The following is a 19,475-nucleotide window of genomic DNA, read 5'->3' on the forward strand; positions in this document are numbered from 1 at the left end:
CCACACTTTATCTTGGAAATTTATTATTACCGTAATTGCAATTAATAAAAAAGTATTAATTGTGTGTGTGTGCGTGTTGTAAGTATAACTTTGACCTAACCTGCAATACAATTGTAAATCTTCATCGTTCCTCGGTATCGTGCTCGTCGCCCATTGTCAAGTATTATTGAGAAAAATGAAGATTCTTAATTAAAAAATTTAAATTATAAATTATTTATAAATTACCCTTACATATCTTGCTCGATTATCCGCGCACGCGCACTCGCGCGTCATCCGCTCGTCTGTCGTCTGCAACTGTCAGCTGTCAGCTCCGCTCCAGGTACACTTTCGGGAAAGATGCGGCTTTTGCTTTGCTCTTTTAATAGCGCCGTCAGCCGGTAGACACGGTGCACGGTGTACGAAAATGTCCGCGCGAACATCAGAAAGCACGGCGCGGATCTAACTTGCGGTGCCCCTCTCCGTGAATCACTCCCTTCGACTGGTATGTTTATTGGCGGTCGACCGCATAGGTTATAGCAGGATGAAGAACTTCGTCGGTATCTTGAAAATCCTCTTCCTGAATCACGCGCGCGGACTGTCCTACACGGTGACGATGACGCTCCTGCTGGTCTACTGTCTTCATCCGGCGCGATTTGCCTCTCACTACGCCTACATCAAGACTGAAAACATCTACGACGAGATGGAGAGATCGTACCCGCCGCGGGACAATTCCTGCGTGATCCCCGTCGGCGGGTCCTCCCAGCTGCTTTATCCGGAGGAGCATCCCCGGGAGGATCCGGTGGTGATGGCACGTCGACTCGGCATTTTACCGGGTGGCCAGTGGAAGCCTCTCAATTGCCATCCTCTCTTCAACGTGGCCATCATCCTGCCGTACCGCAACCGGCAGACTCAGCTTGCCATCTTCATGAATTACATACATCCGTTTCTGCAGTCGCAGAACCTGGATTACCGGATATTTGTGATCGAGCAGAGCCCGATGCGCGAGTTCAATCGCGCCAAGCTCTTCAACGTCGGCTACGCCGAGGCAACCAAGATCAACGATTTCCACTGTTTCATTTTCCAAGACATAGACCTGATACCGCAGAATCCCGACAATATCTACGCGTGCACCAAAATGCCCAGGCATATGAGCTCCAGTGTAAATACCTTTCGATATAATCTACCTTACACCGGCCTGTTTGGAGGCGCGATAGCGTTGACGAGGAAACAGTTTGAAAGAGTAAACGGATTTTCCAATGTTTTCTACGGTTGGGGCGGAGAGGACGATGACTTCTACAGTCGTTTACAGTCCAGGGGCTTTCAGGTTTGATCGATATAAATCGGTATCAATATGTGACATGTATTTATTAGATACTTAAATAGTTTTATTCCGCAGATAACGCGCTTCGGGCCTAATGTGGCGCAGTATTATATGTTGACGCATAAGAAGGAACCTCCCAGTACTACGAGATTTGCAAATTTGGAGACCGGTGCTCGAAGATATGACACCGATGGTCTTAGCAATCTAGAATACAGAGTACTAAATCATCAATTGCGACCATTGTACTCTTGGATTTTAGCTGACGTGTAATTTACAAGTTTTTTATCTAATATTAACACTTATATCTAATTTACAAGTTTTTTATCTAATATTAGCATTTATATCTTTTTTTAAATTGACGCTAATCAGATAAGTTATTGTAGTAAATTATATATTTTTTAGAAAAATTAAAAAAATTTTATCTTACGCAAAGTATATTAGAAATTCAACGAATAAATGTAATTGTTTTAGCATGCTGTGATAGAGCACTATAATTAAGTCTTGCAAGGATATTTTTTTAACGATTGAAAAAATATTTCACTTCTGTGTGTTAAGAGTGTGAACAATTAAGCTTACAACAAATATTTCCTAGTATGTGAATTTAATCATGTTTTTCGATAGCACTCGTAACAGTGAGATGTGACAACGGTAATAATAATTTATCAACAGGTTGTACAAAGATATAAAAGATAATATTGGAGTCCGACCGAAACAATCTTTTTTAATTTCGGTCAAAACCGAATACGAATATTCGGTTATGTGTCGGCCGAAACCAAAAACCGAAACTTTTCATGGAAATCTTAGAAAGGCTATAGAAAGGCAAAAAGTCAATTTAATTATTAAAATAATAGCACTTGTAAGTGTAAAGGCCTCCCGCACAATGAAAAATATAAGGAACAAGTAACAGATATTAGCGATTAGAACTATGGACTCAAAAATAAAATTGGATGCACAATGAAAAACACAGGCAATAGATTTTTAACCTATCGGAAGCCGTGTATCAATGCTACACCAGCTTTATTCCTGATTCTTTAGACCTAATCGCTAAAATTTGTTTCTTGTTCCTTATATTTTTTATTGTGCGGGAGCCTTAATTATTAAAATAATTGCACTTATCACAATCTGTATGCTATATACTATCTGTATTATCATATTACTTGAATAGGAACAAAATTTCCAAACATGAAATAAAAATATTTTTTGAAGTCTGAAAAATCTATAGAAAATAAACAGTTTTGGTTACGTCGCTGAAACTTTCTTTGATTTTTGACCGAAATCAAAACCGAATTTTCGGTCGAGATAATATGTAATAACATATAGTTATGTTATTGATAAGAGTTGAAGACTGTATATATATATATATAATCATCAGATACTTTCTTATTTTATTTCATTAAAATAAGAGCAATACCATTTAGATATGTAATATTCAACTACGCTATCATTAAATTATTTAATTTCATATTTTTGTGATATTTATCATGTAAAAAAAAGCTGCTATTTAATGGTACAAATCTATTTCACATACATAGAAAGTATATTAATCTTTGGTCAATGATACTTACCTGATACCCAAAGAGATTCTGGTCCTTTTATGTTATAAATTATAATAGAGTGCAGTGTTCTTCTACTGACACTGTTACTAGATACTTTAGATATAAAATATTTTTTTGTTACAAAATAAGATTTGATGTACTATTACATAAATATTTAAACGTAAATGAATCAGAGTTTCTCTAACATTGAGTCTAATGCTTGATATTAATTACATATCTGATTTCTTATAAATTATGAATAAACATAGTTTAGAAGTATACAATACTTCGTTTTTTTTTGTATCTTTGAATGTAACGAAAAATGATAGTGACAGAACAATACTAATAATTTAAGTAGGATATCGTTATAACGTGATGAGGTATTGTAAAACGATAAAACTAAGTTTATTAAGTGATGAAGAGAACATGATAATGAAAAGTGTTGGATTGTAGAAAAATAAGTAAAATTATATATACATACCACTTTGTGAATATTTAAAATAATGCCTATTTTATTTAAGAAATATATTTAAAAAATGTGTGTAATACAAAATTTTTAATGTTTCAAGTGCGAAGGAAACAAAACTTGAAGTGTTTTAGCAATTAAACTTTTTTAATTTTGGAGATATATTATTATCTATCATAAGCAAATCTCTATTTCTATTTATATACATGATGTCTGGTAATATTCGCTGGATCTCTTAAAAAATCATACAACACGCTTATCGTGATGTATATTTATAATTTTTAGATATTTCTTTTAAACTGTTAAATTGAATTTATATTTTTTGTAATTTTTGATCAAAAAATTTAATCAAGCATTTTTCACTTCTTATTGTCAATATCGTATTTCTCGATCATAAGAAAATTATTGGAACACGAACAAGAGTTTTAGAATTCTGGTCAAATAAGACAAATAAGTTTATAGAGTTTAATCTATTACAAAAAAAATCACATGTTCTCAATGTGTATAGTAGTAATAACGCTGCATGTACATTCATTAATTTTCTGTCTATTATTTAATACATGAATCTTGCACGATGACGTCGATAACTTTAGAAAAATAAAAGTAAATTACAAAAGCGATGTTAGAAATGTATACAGTGATAAATATAATGCGTTACCACCAAAAACTGTAATAAAAAAGAAAAATAAATGTATATATGTGTGTACGAGAATAACCAAGATGCTAAATATCTTTAATATATCCAGTTTAATTAGATTAAATGAATACGAAATTCTAGACTTCGATGATATAATAAATATAAGATGCGCCAATACATATGAAGACAAACATATTGAATTGCGTAAACAACAGATTACACAATTTTTTTAACACAAAAACATCATAAAACTGACTTCACTTTTAATAATATTTTCGTGAAGCAAGACACTTTGCAGACTGTACTAAGAAAAATTACTACAGTTATTTTGCATAATGTAATAATGTTCATAGTGATATTTATTTTTAGTACAACTTTATATAACTTTTTAAATCATCAAACATTTTCACGTTCCAAATAATTTAACTTGCTAAATACAACTCAAGAATCATTTTTAACAAGATTATATTTGTTTGCCAAGAATTTTTTACTACTATTCAATTATGTATAATTTATTCGTGGGCAAATATTATTGCATTGCACAATGATGTCAATGATATAATAATCATATTTTGACAGAGTAATTCTGTGCGGAAAATGCATCCTCGAAAAAACCAGAAATATAATCTGATTAGTTTTCAGTTTGCGAGTAACATTGATGTTATATAAATAAAATGGCGCGTATGCGTGTACGTGTATACCATGACAATATATTGTATTTCAGTGTACCGTATATATTACAGAAAAAAAAAGAAATTTATTATATGCATAGAACATCATTAAAGCAGACGAAGACGGGACTTTGCACAAGGATGTATAAAATGCGTATTGCATGGCGAATGCAACAGTCCCCGAGAATTGACTATCACTGTGCAGTTATAAGTAAATTGCTATTACAATATTCGAATGATAACAATACGAGCGTGTAATTATGTGTCTATGGAAAATGGAGTACAAGAACTTGTGTGTGTGTATATATAAAATCTATTTTAACCATATCCTACGTATTACGTGTCAGACAATTCTTGGTATCGCGCGTACATCATCTTCTTCACGCAGTCCTTGTAGGTGTCGCCCGGTAACGCGCTGTACGACGAAGTCTTCGCTCCTAAGCCAGCTGTAGGGACGCGTCTCTCGGCTTCGATAATACTAGTTCTACCTTGATTCGATTTTCCTAATCCCATTCCCTCGCTCCAGCCCATTTTTTGCAGTAATTTATTGCCGACATTATCGGATCCAATACCGGCTCGTGTAGGTTCCTCATAAGATACTGACATGTCCTCCACTCTCGTCTTCAAGTATTTCTCTTTCAATTTGTTGGGCTGCGGTGGTTCAGGTTCACCGTACTTGGCCCTCCTTTCCTTGGCGCGGTCTCTGTATTTATTGTTCCTCTGTTGCGGATCATTGGGATCCAGGCCGCGTACTTGGTACCAGTTTTCCAGGTTTTGTTTGTGAAGATCGGACAACTGTTGATGACGGAGTAACGCCTCCTTGCTTGGGAACTGTCGTTTGCAAAGTAAGCATGCCAGCTTACTCCAATCCGTGTGTTGTTTCTCTTCCTGTTGCACGTCTTCTATCTCCTCCTCTGTATCGCTACCGCCTCCGTAAGCGGCTACCAATCCATTACCGCTTTGATCTTCGTCCTCGTGATAAGGATTCGCGATAGTTTTCTTCTCCAGGATAGCATATCCCGCGTCCGCCGCACCACTTCCGATACCTTGATTGCCATCCATACCGGCAAACTCAGAGTTCCAATTACTCTTGGCGTTCTCTTTCTTCTGATTCAAAGTCTTTGCCCAACGTTCCATGTCTTTCGCTATTTTCTTCGCTACTTTCACTTTGTCCTGTTTGCTGTCTTTCTTCTTACTTTCGTCCTCCTTTGACGCCTCCTGAGCCGCATTAGCGGCCGACAAAGCAGCTTGATTGCTGATCGTGCTCGCGGAATCTGTACTGCTTGCTGTCGCTGTTATCGTGTTTGTAGCTCCCTGCGTCGTACTTGCAGTAGACTATAAACAAGAATTATGAAAACATTATTTCTAGTAATATCTTTAAACAAATTAACATTCTATCCTTTCATAAGATTCAATTTCAATTACCTTAGCTGGTTGATAAGAGAATGATTCGGCGTCCCAATAAAGAAACTGTTGCGTATGACTGTTATAATAATATTGTGAGTTTGGGTCGTAATATAATCCCGTGCTAGGATCATAATAGTAGCCAGATGATTCGTCATAATGATAAGTGCTAACGTCCGGTACAGCTGCAGAAATAATAAATATAAGATAATTTTAAAGATCCAATTTAAAATAGATTTAAAAAGTGTATCCTATAGAGAGAGAAACTTACAGTATACTTTCCCATCGCTGGAGTGTGCGGGAACCCTTCCACTGGCTAATGCCGTACTGGTGGGTGCTGTAGGGGTCGGTCGTCCCTTCACGTCGTCGGTTTCACTTCCTAGCTTTCTAGATGCCTGCAATTGTTGTATAGCGGACTGCGCTACCGCCGCGGCCGCGTTAACTCGGTCTGTTTGATTCAGGGACGGCAATGTGATCGCCGAACCCTGCATTATTTGATTTTGATAGTACTGCGTGTAATACTGAAGATAATGGGCCTTTTGTGCAGGCGTTTTGGCATACAAGTTGGCACTGTATTCAGCCAATTGAGCGACGTCGTCCAAGGTGTACCTCTGTGGCTGAGTGTCGTTCGACTTCCACGCATTCGTATTATTAATTTGATGAAGTTTACAGTACGTTATCTCCACTTTCCTGCCGTCGACCACCAGTCCTTGTTTTGTGAGCGCGGTATGCAAGTACATGGCATCTACTACATTGCCCATCTCCAGATAGCACACTCCTCTGGATGTATTTGTGAGAGAATCGCGACCGATGCGAATACTACGTATCGGCAACGACGACAGATTCTTCATCGCTTGTAGAACCGAATCCTCAGTCGTTAACACATCCAATCCCCGTAAAAGTACGGTGTTCGTGGGATGCGGGCTGATTTCGTCGCTACCTTCCCCGCCCTCCTCGCTTTCCGCTCGCGAGGCGGAACACTTGAAGCAAGTCTCACGTCGTTTGAAATTGTGTGCCCCACACTATGGAACATGGAACAAATGTAACAGTGGTTAATTATTCATGAACGTCATATATATTCTATGAGAGAGCAAAGACCCATTTACTCATGGTACGCACCTTAACACAGTGCCAATCCTGCGTATTTTTCGCCGGCGGTTTATCCACATGGCACTCTTTCGGTATACTGTACTGCATCAGTGCGCGATATTGATCCTGCAGCATCAGCACTCCCTGAAACAGAGAATTTCAGTGTTATCCCGTCCAACGTCTTCCTAAGGCCTCTTGTTTATCCCGTAAACTTTCTTCTTGGTTGACGAAATTATAGTTTTCTACTTCATAGCTTTCTGTCTCGAACAAACAGCGAACAAAGCCTCGTGGGCCTATTAACGTGGGCCATTCCACACCGCTCGCAGACCGACTTGTCCATGCGCGACTTTATGTGGACAATTGTAATTTTTATGCAAATAAAAAATTCTTTCGTGCATAATCTCCGTAGAGACTTTGAACGTCGTAAGTGATTGCATCAAGAACTAAGCAAAACGGAAGAAGCAAAGAGATACAAGTATAAAGGTATAAAAGCGGATTACGCACGGATAGCAAAAATTGTCGTTCGGAATGATTGTCGTGCCAAATAGAAAATACGTGAATCAAAATGATATATAAGACGACTGGAATGACCCTCCTCCGATCCTCATTGTTAGTCCACGAATTTTTATGATAGATAAAAGCAGACGCGACGCGGCGGAATCTCAGTCAATCGCAAAACTTAAGCCGATATTGCGCGAATATTGCGAGCGAATTAAGAAAAGTCTGCAAAATATGTGGGGATTCCTAGATAAATAATTAGATACGGTAGATTGAAATAGTTTTTTATAGGTGCACAGCCGTGGCCACGGGGAGGGCCAGAGGGCTGCGTTACCGTGCCTTGCCGCCACGGGGCAGTCGGTGGCACGCGTGTGACAACGCATCTTGGGTATCTGGACCGAACTTCTTTCTACCTGTTTCATCTCCATCCATCGTGCGGCCTCCTGAGTCGCGTTAAACTCGACGAATGCGAAACCTCGCGAAGCACCTATACAGAGCAAATACACACATATCCAGAGTTAATCCACGTTTGTGCCTGGGTTTCTCTACTCTGAGAGGGCAGGCAATCACAGCACCGACCATTGACTGACTGAGTTTCAAACGAAGTGTCTCTTCGCTTCGTCGCTTGCATTCATTTTCCATTTACCTAAATTTCAGCAGAACGAATTCCGTGCGAGAGACCGCAGTTCACCGATATACGTGATCGGGATACGTATATAATTTAACGTTTAAAGTTACAGAATTTTTGTTTCTCTCAAACGTCGAGATAAAAAAAAATTTTTTCAGTCTTCTTTTACCCTTTTACCACGTAAACTTTTATACCACGGATGAGAACGACGTAGAGACTTTTGCGAATAAAAAAACGCCGGCAACAAAAACCGATCCCGGACACATGTGAATCGTGTATATACTGTTTATAATCTATAGTCGAGTTTATATAAATTACTAAGAAAGACATCGTTTTAATAATTTACAATATTATTTTATTTTCACTTGAAATATGAATCTTTAAAAGTGAGACAATAAGGAAAATTCAAGTATAAATATCTTTTAAACAATTAGTAAAAATCAATAGATATATTCTCAATATACCCATTTTAAAGCATTTATCTTTCAATTTTCCTTGAAACTTCATATTACAAGAGAAACAAAAGAATAGTTGTTATTACTAAAATAATGTCTTCATATGTAACAAGAGTATCCTAACTGAAGAATTGTTATATGCTCCTATAATTATAAATATAAAAGTTATATTATCTTACTTGAAATAAGTCAAGAATCATTAAAAAACGCGAGATTTTTTTTGTAGATAATTGTATTAAGAAAATTTAATAAAGCTTTTATCGAGCGGTTTTATGTAATCTTGAGACAAGTAACTTAATGTCCTCTTTCAAAAACCCTCTCCTATATTTTTCTATACTTACCTTTTACCAAGAATATATAATAATCAATAGCCGAACCAATAATATTTCGAAGAATATGTATGGTTGGTATCAAAAAATATATAATAAAAAAATTATTGAAAACTTCTAAATAAGTAGTAATTTGTAAGAAATTCTTGTAAACTTCATACACGATACGGTTTTCGTCCCGTTTTTATGCAATTGAAATCGGTAAACGCTAATGGTTGTATAAGCCTAACGATACGCAACAATATTACAAGTAACAATTCAGTTGAGCTCAGTATGCATACGAAAATTACATCATAAGGATGTCAAGATTTTTAAACACAGTGTAATAGTTACCTGTATCTTTTTTTCGAATCAGCCTGATGTCCTTAGGCATGAGACCACAGTTGAGGATGTCTTGCCGCACCTGTGATACACACATCATAATAATAATAGTGATGCCACGCTCGATAATGCTGGCTCACGATGTGGCCACTATGTTAGGCCACAAAGTTGACAACCTACGTCATTTTCAGTAATATGCTGAGCAAGCCCACGTATCATTATGGTGTTGTTGGGCGATTGTGATTTGTAGTGGATCCCTTCCATGGACGAGCCATAGGCACGACCATGGTCATGCTCAAAGTCCAAACTTTCTCGACTATGATCGTCGTCGCGATCGCGATCCCGATCCTCCCGTTTCCCCCTACGGTCCCTATCTCTATCCCGATCCCTGTCGCGTCTGGAACGGTCTCTCTCTCTGTCCCTGTCTCTATCCCTATCCCTATCTCTTTCTACAGAGTCTCTATCTCTTTGTCTCCCATAACGATCCTCGCGATCCCTATAGCTGCGATCACGATCGTCTCTGCTGCGATCTCTCCTATCCCTCGAACGATCCCTTTCGCGGTCTCTGTCTCTTCCACGGTGATTTCTGTAATCCGGACTACGACGGTCCCTATCACGGTGATCAACATCACGGTGATCAACATCCGGATATTCCGGCGACCTGTTGTTTCCATAATCACTGCGGTAGTCATAGTCAGAATTGTGACTTCTTCTTTCTGGCCCGTAGCCAGGCTCCCAAGGATCGATGTTATTATTGCTGTACATGTCGTTTGCACATTTATTCAATTTCTGGAAGAAAAAACAAAAATAATTATTTTCTCATATCTTTAATTAAGAAAATTCTAGTTTTATATACATGTATATAACTGTACGACATATATTCCAAACAAAGTGACAAAATAATAGTTGACAGTTTTATTTAACGAGGACAAATTTAAAACATTAATTCATTTCTCAATGTCATTTCTTTCTTTTTGTAAGTATGTATACAAATATGTATTCCAGTATACTGGGATACACGTAAGAAGGTAAATATAAGTTATATATTTAATATTTTATTCTCTCTTTTCTGACATTTCTCTAAGTCGTATCGTCGACAAAAGTATTACACACTCGAGATATCCTGACTTCATATATAAAATTTAATCATACAATTCTTTAATCAATTCGAAGAAAATAAAAATGCACTTTAGTTTCTAAAGTAATATTTGAAAACGGTGATACGTAACAGTGACAAAAATAATGGAAATATACCATATTATATACATTAACTTAAATAAGAAACTGTAAACTATAACTATCACAATATTCCAATACGTTATTAAGACACGGATATCTAAATGTCTTTTCAAAAGCTTCAAAACAAATTCAAATTCTTCGTCTAAAAATCGCGTGACTGCAAAGATATTTCAAAAAAAGAAAAAAAGTAGAAATCGATTCAATGCAGCAGCTTTTTACATGCATCTGGACAGTGACGCGCTTTACGCCAAACGATACTCCGGAACAAGCAGCAACGACCAGACGAAGAGCGGAGCGTCGGGCGTCCCGAGTCCCGAATGATGTGTGCGACGGACGCGTCCGCCAAACGCTTCGAATAAAAACACGCGGCTCGAACCGGATATCTCGGCGAAGCCACGACGCGGAGTCTCTGTCGCGAGCGTCAGGGTACTCCGTAGCGTCGATGAATAAATCTTACCCGCTGCAACGATTCCTCGTCCCCCGCGTGCAACAAACTTAGCTCCGAATCGACGATGACAGGCAACTCTGCGACGCTCGCTGCTCGCTGTTTCACAGCGAACCGCAAACGGTAAATTAACGTGATGCGCAGACAATGGCGTTGCCGAGCCCCTCGTTTCGATCCGCAAAATATGGCGAAGACGAGCGCCGAGCGAAAAACTCATTACGTGTACCTCGAGCTTCGATTGTAAGAATCGTGTAGAACCGCGAGTCACCCTCCCTGGGAGAGCTGTGGAGATCCGTTCTGGGGCAAAGGGCAACGGAAGTGCGTAGTTTCTCTAGACGGATCGTCTATTGGCTCTTTCGCGGTCAGCGCGGCCAATCATTTTTCGTCAAGTTTTGCCACCTCAAGAAAAGCGGAATTAGCCGCCGTGCGGACCTTCCGCGATTAGAGCAAAATATTTAAATATAAAAAACACGTTGTTTCTAATTTTATCTTATTTTTTTTCATGACGAACAATAAATATGAACAATTCTACTTGCTTTAAAATGCAAGTTTTTAAATTAGTTTTCATATAAATGCAATATTGTTAGTAGAAGAATTGCGATAATTTTAATTGCTTAAGTTAATTGCAGCTTTAATAAATAAAACTTTTGAAATTGCAACGCTCTCAGTTGTGATTTGTACAACTTCTTATTTTTTAAATTATTAATTAATTTTCAAAGGATTAACATTTCGCAGGTGAACCATATCAGACTTAAAATTAAACATTTTTAGATTCGTGAAATTTTTATCAATGTCCTTATTTAATTATATTTTTTTGATACCTTTAATTATTTTTTTATTGAAGATTTATTAAATATTTAAAATAAATATTTTTTAAATATTTTCACTATTTACACGTATACATATGCATGAGCGAATTATGATGACCACGTACATACACTCATGTTCGAATACGCACATGTGGTGCAACTTTGCATCAATTTGTGATGTTGTGTACGCAACTTCAGGGCAACACAACGCCATCTCATAGCATATTACATCGATTCTTCGCTGTGTTTTCTTCCATCGTGTTTCATTTCACCGCGACAGTACATCGTCAGCTTCACTGCTTCACTCGATAAATCGGAAAAATGGCCACCCGTCTGCTAAAAATTAGCAGCGCCCTGCGCACATATTCTAATAAAACCAGCCTCGTAAAGGTAAAACCGATTACATTTCACGATGCGCAGTCATCGTATCGTAATAGCGGTTTTTAGCTTCACAGTCGATCCATTCATAGTTGCGCACGAGCTAACCTAGAGATATGTCTCCTTCGTAGCCTCCCCTTACGTAATGAGAAAAGTAAAATAATAATTTTAGGATGTACAGTGTGCAAAAACTATCTAAAACAATTATTTTACGTTATTTTGTTGTCAGATTCAATAAAATTTGAAATGCATTCGAATACATATCTACCTTACTTGGTCAATATTTATTTTGACAGATGTTTGATTTGATGTATGTGATTCCTCAAACAAGAACATTTAGTAGTACACACACACACACACACACACACACACACACACACATATATATATATATATATATATATAAATTATAAATTTTTTATTAATAAATCTAAATATCTTTCAATACATTACATTTCTACTAAACATCTGAATATATATATATATATATATATATATATATATATATATATACCTTGTCATTAATTAATTAGGAATATTAATGTAATGGCATTTATTGAAATTTAAGATTCATGTCTTATCCTATATAAAGTTTTATTTAGTAAAATGTCAGATGTATTCAGATGTTTAGTAGAAATGTAATGTATTGAAAGATATTTAGATTTATTAATAAAAGATTTATAATTTTGTTATAGTAAATTAAATGTGTATATAAATTATTGTATATTTTTAATGGGAGGTATATATTACTTGAGCTTTTTTAATGCATTCAGGTATCAAAACAATGGCAGTCGACCGCCGCTTCCTTGAAAGAAACGCTTATCAATCAACCAGCTACCAGAGTTACAACTTTGGATAGTGGAATGAGAGTTGCCAGCGAAGATAGCGGAGCTGCAACAGCTACTGTCGGTCTTTGGATAGACTCGGGCAGTCGATACGAAACGGATGAGAACAATGGTGTTGCTCATTTCATGGAGCATATGGCTTTTAAGGTAAACTAAATGGCGTCGCTAACGAGGAATAATAATTGGTTGGGTTAGTGACTTTTGGTATAGTTCTTCAAGTTCGGTGCAGTAATTTGCCTGTAATCACGTTGGAGCAAATTAAATTTTGAGATAATAAAACTATAATATATGATTCTATAAGTTGTATAATTTTATGTTTAGCTTTTTAAACAAGTCATTGTTATATCTTCTACTGATATTAGAATCTTTTGTTTATAGGGAACCGCTAAACGATCTCAAACTGATTTGGAATTAGAAATCGAGAATATGGGAGCACATCTGAATGCTTACACAAGTCGAGAACAAACAGTGTTTTATGCAAAATGCTTGTCGCAAGATGTACCGAAAGCTATTGAGATTCTAAGTGATATTATAAAAAATTCTAAGCTGGGCGAAAATGAGATTGAAAGGGAACGTGGTGTTATCTTACGCGAAATGCAGGAAGTTGAAACGAATTTGCAAGAAGTTGTATTTGATCACTTGCATGCTGCTGCGTATCAAGGTACATCCTTAGGACGAACGATACTGGGGCCTACTAAAAATATCAAAAGTATCTCGCGAGACGATCTTGTTCAGTATGTGAAAAATAATTATGGTCCGTCCAGGTAAGATTCTTGTCGATTGGTCATTGCTTTATGTAGCTAAAATCTACTATCAGCGATCGAAAAATGCAAATATCAATTTCTTTAGATTCGTATTGGCTGGTGCTGGTGGTGTAGATCACAATCAATTAATCGAACTTGCTGATAAGCATTTCGGCAAAATGAAAGGACCGGAATATGATGCCATTCCGGACTACGTTAAATCTTGTCGCTATACGGGCTCCGAAATAAGAGTACGCGACGATTCGATTCCTCTCGCCCATATTGCGATCGCTATCGAAGGTATTAGAAATTAATGTTCTAGATGAATTGATTGTAAACGTTTTATAAAATAATCGATAAATATTTTGGTTATAGGTGCTGGATGGCCTGAGGCAGACAACATTCCTCTGATGGTCGCAAATACCCTCATTGGAGGATGGGATCGTAGTCAAGGAGGAGGCGTAAATAACGCAAGCAATTTAGCTAAAGCTTGTGCAGAACAAGGATTATGCCATAGCTACCAGAGTTTCAATACGTGTTACAAAGTATGTATTAAATAAATGTTGCTGATTTGCGTGTGAAAACATGGTTATAACAATTAATGCACGTATCGAATCGATTCGAAAAAAAAATGATAAATACATCATTTTTTAATTTTTTAGGATACAGGACTTTGGGGTATATACTTTGTTTGTGATCCTATGCAGTGTGACGATATGACAGCGCATATTCAACATGAATGGATGAAACTGTGCACGTCGGTTACTGAGAAAGATGTGGCACGTGCAAAGAATATTCTTAAAACCAACATGTTCTTACAGTTGGACGGGACTACTGCCGTTTGTGAAGATATTGGCCGTCAAATGTTATGTTATAATCGCCGTGTTCCACTCCATGAGCTCGAGATGAGGATAGATGTATGTAGTTTCTGTTATATGGATTAAAACACTATTGTATACAAGAGACTTAATATTATAAGGAAATTTTTTCTAATTAACGTTTATATATTTCTATGCATGTGTATATAAGATGCATCAAAGTATAAATATTTAGTACAAAAAAAGTGAACATCCAACAGGATTTATTGTAGTGAAATTTTATTTGTTTAAGAAGATATTTAGATAATATATTAATAAGTAGTTATGTAATTTTTATTTTTCAGAGCGTAACTGCTGAAACTATTCAAAATGTTGGTATGAAATACATTTTCGATCACTGTCCAGTGATCGCGGCAGTTGGTCCTGTTGAAAATTTACCGGATTACAATAATATTCGTGGAAGTATGTACTGGCTCAGGGTGTAACCATCTTCAAGCATCAGTTATTAATAAATTTCAGCATATTAATTAGAAATAAAATAGAACTACGATACGCATATGTCTGCTACACTTCTGATGAAATATCCGTATAAATTGGTAATACTGATAAATTCGATATAAAAATGGTGTCTTTGTCTATATGAGATTGTAGTTTTATTTTGCCAAACATTTACCAAATGTTCATCGATGTATATTGTCTGGCGAAAATAAACACAGTTGAAAATATGTTTTGGATAGTTCTCCAATATTACATAATTTAAGAAATAAATATTAAGGCAAGCTTGTAGAATTGTCCTCAAATTTATTATATAATATTAGAATGTATATCTTATCGCTAAATTAATTTTTTTATATATATTTAGAATATTATGAATTCGTGTCTGAGACTGTAAAATAATATAAAAAGAAAATGAATATTCCAAAACAAATGCACGATTATAAAAGATGATAGCAACAAGATAAAAATAATTTCTATATAAAAGCAATTTTTATTTGATTCATCAAAATGGCACGTATAAGCAATAAATAGATAATATATTTTTATTTACATAGTACACACATACAATTTATGATGTCATGAATTCCAGAAATAGATACAAAGGAAGCAGGAATATTTCAATAGCTATTTGTACTTTTCTGGACTGTAATTTACAGAAAAATACATGACTGTATTTATTGTACTATATGAACTGTACTATGATAATTCTAAATATGTTTAAAATAATTTAAACCTCAAGTACAGACATATAAGTTTCAGTAAAATAATTAAACGTGCTTTTTAATTATATCATTAATCGATAAATATTATTTACTTGCTTAACAAATACAGAAATGAAAATAGGATATGATCGATATTACCATATTAAAAAAAATAAAAAAAAAAAAAAAAAAAAAAAAAAAAAAAAAAAAAAAAAAAAGCAAAGTAGAATATAAATATAGTAGAATTTGAGGGATTACATATCTGTACTGGAGAATTGAATCGTAAAATTACGTAATTTATATTTATCTATTAATGTGTAATATAAAATAATTAATGACAATTTATTACCAGCATAATACTCTTTGGCATAAATGAGATTGTGCAAATCTGAAATTGACCTCCTTTTCTTTACCTATATACATAGATTATAAAAAGATACAAAATGTTTTGTGTTTTGTTAATTTTATATTATATTAATTAAAGTTTTGTGTCAGCTCAAACATTAAGTGACGAATCGTTAAATAAATAAGCTAATAAAATAAAAATGTCGGAGTTAAAATGTAGATATATTTTAGCGTAGAAAGAAATGGGTATAGAAATATGTATTTCCTGCATATATTTACAAAAATTTGTGACAATGCTCGTTTGCCTTATATTCTTCGAATATCCATTCTTGCACACATTATTATTTTAATTTTATTATCTTATTATTATTATGTATGTTGCGCAATCTAAATAAGCTTTATATTTCGAGGGGAATTAATGTTCGAACTACTAATTGTTAATTACAAATTTTCTATCATTTTGTAATCATGAAATTTTTGCACATTTCTTGGATAATTAATATTTATAGTATCATATTTCACAAAGAAGGTAAATGTCTTTTCATACATCTGATAAATTCAAATAAGATCTATATAGAAAATAAAAAATACGAAAATTACTTAATTAATTTTTAGAAAAGTGGACAACGTTATATACAATTATCTAATACAATGTCTTACAACGCGAGAAAGATACTCAACTAAAGAACTAGAAGAAATAAAATATTTGAGATTCAACGAAACATTTCCAACTAAATGTAAAATGTTTATCATAACAAAGAAATTTGAGATTCAACTTTTGTATTACAATGCCTTAACTAGTATGTAGATATAAATATTGAGTATATATATATCGATTGTTATATTAATTTTTGAAATAATTAGGCAAAATATATAATAACAGCTTATTACAAATTGCACCCATGACTATGCTTTAAGCATTCTACTATAAATTTACATTAGAATAAAAATTTTGTAAAAATAAAATACATCGTATTAGTACTTTTCTCTCTCGGTAAAAAAACCAATTAAATGGTACATAATTAGTAACATGTCACAAACTATATTCTATTCGCACATGAAGAACCTAAAGTTTTCTCCTCTTCGTCTGTCTGAAAGTTCTGGTATTTTACAATAAATTCAAATTATTAGTTTTATCAAATATGGCTACAAAATAACTATCTGCCTTGATTGCTCGATGGTGCTGTGCTTTGAGTAGGAGAAATACTATCCTTACAAACTTTAGCAGTCATTTCGGCTAACGGTTCTAATTCCTTAGGATTAATTAAATCAAATTCCGTCACAAAATAGTAAAAATGCTTGTAACACGTATTCACGTGCGCTTCCTAAAATAATAATAACGTACTCATTCAAAGATCTCTGTAATATAGTAAAATATCAAAAGTACTCCAGTTGATATACTTACCGCTCCTATCGCTACAATGCGATCAAAATGATGGATGTACACATGAACGAAAACTCGAAAGAGGCGGGTCAAGATTTTTCTACATAATGGTATAAATGTTTTGGGAAATGGCACATCTGTAATAAAATAATTTATGATTAAATCTTGATATAAAATAAGATCACTCTATATTAAATAGAGTAATCTTACAAAACATTTGTCATTATAAAACAGATGGTCAAACCTGTCGACACTGGAAAAACTGTCTCGTTATTTATTTGAGCTTCAATCCAATCCATGAGAAGAGCAACGTATTGTGGAGCTGGTAACGCTGTTGGCTTTTTATATTTTTCACCGTCCGCCCACAAATATTCAAAACGTGCTCCACCGCTCATTGCTGGACAAGACGCCGAGTCGCAGTACTCGGATACAGTACCATATATAAGATTTATTCTATTGAAAAAATCCACAACTAAAAAAGAAAAAAAATATATATATTATTATTGTATTCTCTCTAGTATTCTCTTCATATAAATAAGATATTCGTTTATAAAGTGAGATAAGATTGAAATATTTAGGATATTTTTCTCAAGGTAGGATCAAGAAAATATCAAAATATTTTTAACGAAACTTTTACATAACTATTAAATATTTTAAGTACCGTGAACAGCAATCCAGTCATTCATATCTTCCCCGGGAGGTAATTTGACGACAGATCTCAGATTGATCCCAGAATTAAGAGATGCTTGAGCTTGCTTGTATAAAGAGTAACGCAACGTTCCGTGAGCAAACTTCTTCTTCGGCCTAAACGTCTGCAATTGCGATACGTATGATAATATGCAAACGCATTTCTTTAACAATTGTAAAATACAAGAATACAAATTAATTTTCACAATATGTTACGCTACGTATATTGTATATCTGAACAACATTAGACAACGTTAGATAACAATTACGGAAAAGGCGAGTTGTCGTAGGTTTTAAACGAAAATTAATTCTAGGTTAGTCTAGTCGCCACAGATCCGTCTTTACCTTGCCTTTCTGGAAGAATTCTATAAATCCGCTTAACGTGGTCATCGTGCACGCGAAGGTTTACTATTATTCCCAGTTATATATTCTCGCCAGAAATTCGAGAGAAGAAACACACTTTGCCTACGCGCAGCTCCGAATTTTCATCTTTAGAGATCACGCTATGCTCATCGACATTTTAAGGGAAAAGCACAAGCGAGCTGCGACAAAATACTCGTTTTAATTGTGTCCCCGGACACTTTTTGTTTCAATACACCCCAAATGCATTGAACGTGACGCTCTGGAATGGTCCGAATGGTCGGACTGGGTCGGACGTGTCCCGCAACCTGCAACTGCAACGTTCTATGACCCGTGACGGATGTGAGCTGTGGCTGTGACCAGAATCCAGAATCACCAAATATGACAGATCGCACTGATCGCAGTATTCGCAGTTTGCGATTCGTAAATTGACGATGCATTCGTAAGTATATGGCATCGACAAAGGTACTAGCGAAGAGTTGAAGCCGATCGATCTTACGTGAAAATTCACGCAACTGCTAAAATTTGGACTACACTTACAATTATAACATTAATTTTGTGATTTATTATTATACTGATGTTTCGCAGATGCATATGCATATATATCTGGACGACATAATAATATATAAATTTTTCGTTTCAATTTTGCTATATTATCTACATTTGACTTTCTTCGATTGCGAGATTTAACAAAATGCAATTTTATCAGTCTTTATTAATATCGCGTCAATAGCAATATCATTTTAGCAGTTATTTCGAGTTTATAAAATGAGGTCTGTTCTATTTCGAGTTCAGAATATTCAGCAATTTTGGGGTCAGCACATAGCACATTTACGGAACGCAGCCAATGTCGGTGTGCTTCTCAGTTTTCCGCGGGCGCAGAAATTCAT

At 35.2% G+C, this 19,475-nt stretch overlaps 4 protein-coding genes across 4 annotated transcripts; 2 read left to right on the plus strand and 2 right to left on the minus strand.

Annotated features, from left to right (window-relative positions):
- The first annotated feature begins 256 nt into the window (after window positions 1-256).
- On the plus strand, window positions 257-2,108 carry LOC143908111 (beta-1,4-N-acetylgalactosaminyltransferase bre-4). The gene is made up of 2 exons (XM_077425477.1): window positions 257-1,303; window positions 1,376-2,108. The coding sequence occupies exons 1-2, from the start codon at window positions 521-523 to the stop codon at window positions 1,568-1,570; spliced, it is 978 nt and encodes a 325-aa protein (XP_077281603.1). The 5' UTR covers window positions 257-520; the 3' UTR covers window positions 1,571-2,108.
- Window positions 2,109-3,731: 1,623 nt separating this feature from the next.
- On the minus strand, window positions 3,732-11,251 carry LOC143908337 (RNA-binding protein 5). Its single transcript, XM_077425986.1, has 8 exons — window positions 11,030-11,251; window positions 9,514-10,122; window positions 9,346-9,415; window positions 8,014-8,087; window positions 7,133-7,246; window positions 6,285-7,035; window positions 6,035-6,198; window positions 3,732-5,944 (listed from the first exon to the last, which is right to left on the minus strand). The coding sequence occupies exons 2-8, from the start codon at window positions 10,096-10,098 to the stop codon at window positions 4,946-4,948; spliced, it is 2,757 nt and encodes a 918-aa protein (XP_077282112.1). The 5' UTR covers window positions 10,099-10,122; window positions 11,030-11,251; the 3' UTR covers window positions 3,732-4,945.
- Window positions 11,252-12,057: 806 nt separating this feature from the next.
- Uqcr-c1 (Ubiquinol-cytochrome c reductase core protein 1) lies at window positions 12,058-15,335 on the plus strand. Its single transcript, XM_077426325.1, has 7 exons — window positions 12,058-12,216; window positions 12,978-13,196; window positions 13,428-13,813; window positions 13,899-14,092; window positions 14,168-14,337; window positions 14,455-14,709; window positions 14,955-15,335. The coding sequence occupies exons 1-7, from the start codon at window positions 12,148-12,150 to the stop codon at window positions 15,093-15,095; spliced, it is 1,434 nt and encodes a 477-aa protein (XP_077282451.1). The 5' UTR covers window positions 12,058-12,147; the 3' UTR covers window positions 15,096-15,335.
- A 668-nt stretch (window positions 15,336-16,003) lies between these two features.
- Window positions 16,004-19,066, minus strand: Mob3 (MOB kinase activator 3). The gene is made up of 5 exons (XM_077426337.1): window positions 18,571-19,066; window positions 18,200-18,350; window positions 17,783-18,010; window positions 17,560-17,675; window positions 16,004-17,479 (listed from the first exon to the last, which is right to left on the minus strand). The coding sequence occupies exons 1-5, from the start codon at window positions 18,613-18,615 to the stop codon at window positions 17,312-17,314; spliced, it is 708 nt and encodes a 235-aa protein (XP_077282463.1). The 5' UTR covers window positions 18,616-19,066; the 3' UTR covers window positions 16,004-17,311.
- Between the last annotated feature and the right edge of the window lie 409 nt (window positions 19,067-19,475).

This window comes from Temnothorax americanus, unplaced genomic scaffold, assembly GCF_048541705.1.
Source record: "Temnothorax americanus isolate GAGA-0224 unplaced genomic scaffold, ASM4854170v1 Scaffold1, whole genome shotgun sequence".
Lineage (NCBI taxonomy): Eukaryota > Metazoa > Arthropoda > Insecta > Hymenoptera > Formicidae > Temnothorax > Temnothorax americanus.

What these genes read in the sequence shown, in the direction of transcription:
- LOC143908111 (XM_077425477.1), top strand. Translation starts at nt 521, where the DNA reads ATGAAGAACTTCGTCGGTATCTTGAAAATCCTCTTCCTGAATCACGCG. An exon ending in TACAGTCCAGGGGCTTTCAG is followed by an intron (nt 1,304 to 1,375) that starts GTTTGATCGATA and finishes TTTATTCCGCAG; the next exon opens with ATAACGCGCTTCGGGCCTAA.
- LOC143908337 (XM_077425986.1), bottom strand. Translation starts at nt 10,098, where the DNA reads ATGTACAGCAATAATAACATCGATCCTTGGGAGCCTGGCTACGGGCCA. An exon ending in AGCATATTACTGAAAATGAC is followed by an intron (nt 9,416 to 9,513) that starts GTAGGTTGTCAA and finishes TGTGTATCACAG; the next exon opens with GTGCGGCAAGACATCCTCAA. An exon ending in CAGCGATGGGAAAGTATACT is followed by an intron (nt 6,199 to 6,284) that starts GTAAGTTTCTCT and finishes TTATTTCTGCAG; the next exon opens with CTGTACCGGACGTTAGCACT.
- Uqcr-c1 (XM_077426325.1), top strand. Translation starts at nt 12,148, where the DNA reads ATGGCCACCCGTCTGCTAAAAATTAGCAGCGCCCTGCGCACATATTCT. An exon ending in TGGAGCATATGGCTTTTAAG is followed by an intron (nt 13,197 to 13,427) that starts GTAAACTAAATG and finishes TTTTGTTTATAG; the next exon opens with GGAACCGCTAAACGATCTCA. An exon ending in AATAATTATGGTCCGTCCAG is followed by an intron (nt 13,814 to 13,898) that starts GTAAGATTCTTG and finishes CAATTTCTTTAG; the next exon opens with ATTCGTATTGGCTGGTGCTG.
- Mob3 (XM_077426337.1), bottom strand. Translation starts at nt 18,615, where the DNA reads ATGACCACGTTAAGCGGATTTATAGAATTCTTCCAGAAAGGCAAG. An exon ending in AATTCTTCCAGAAAGGCAAG is followed by an intron (nt 18,351 to 18,570) that starts GTAAAGACGGAT and finishes TCGCAATTGCAG; the next exon opens with ACGTTTAGGCCGAAGAAGAA. An exon ending in AGTTTTTCCAGTGTCGACAG is followed by an intron (nt 17,676 to 17,782) that starts GTTTGACCATCT and finishes ATTTTATTACAG; the next exon opens with ATGTGCCATTTCCCAAAACA.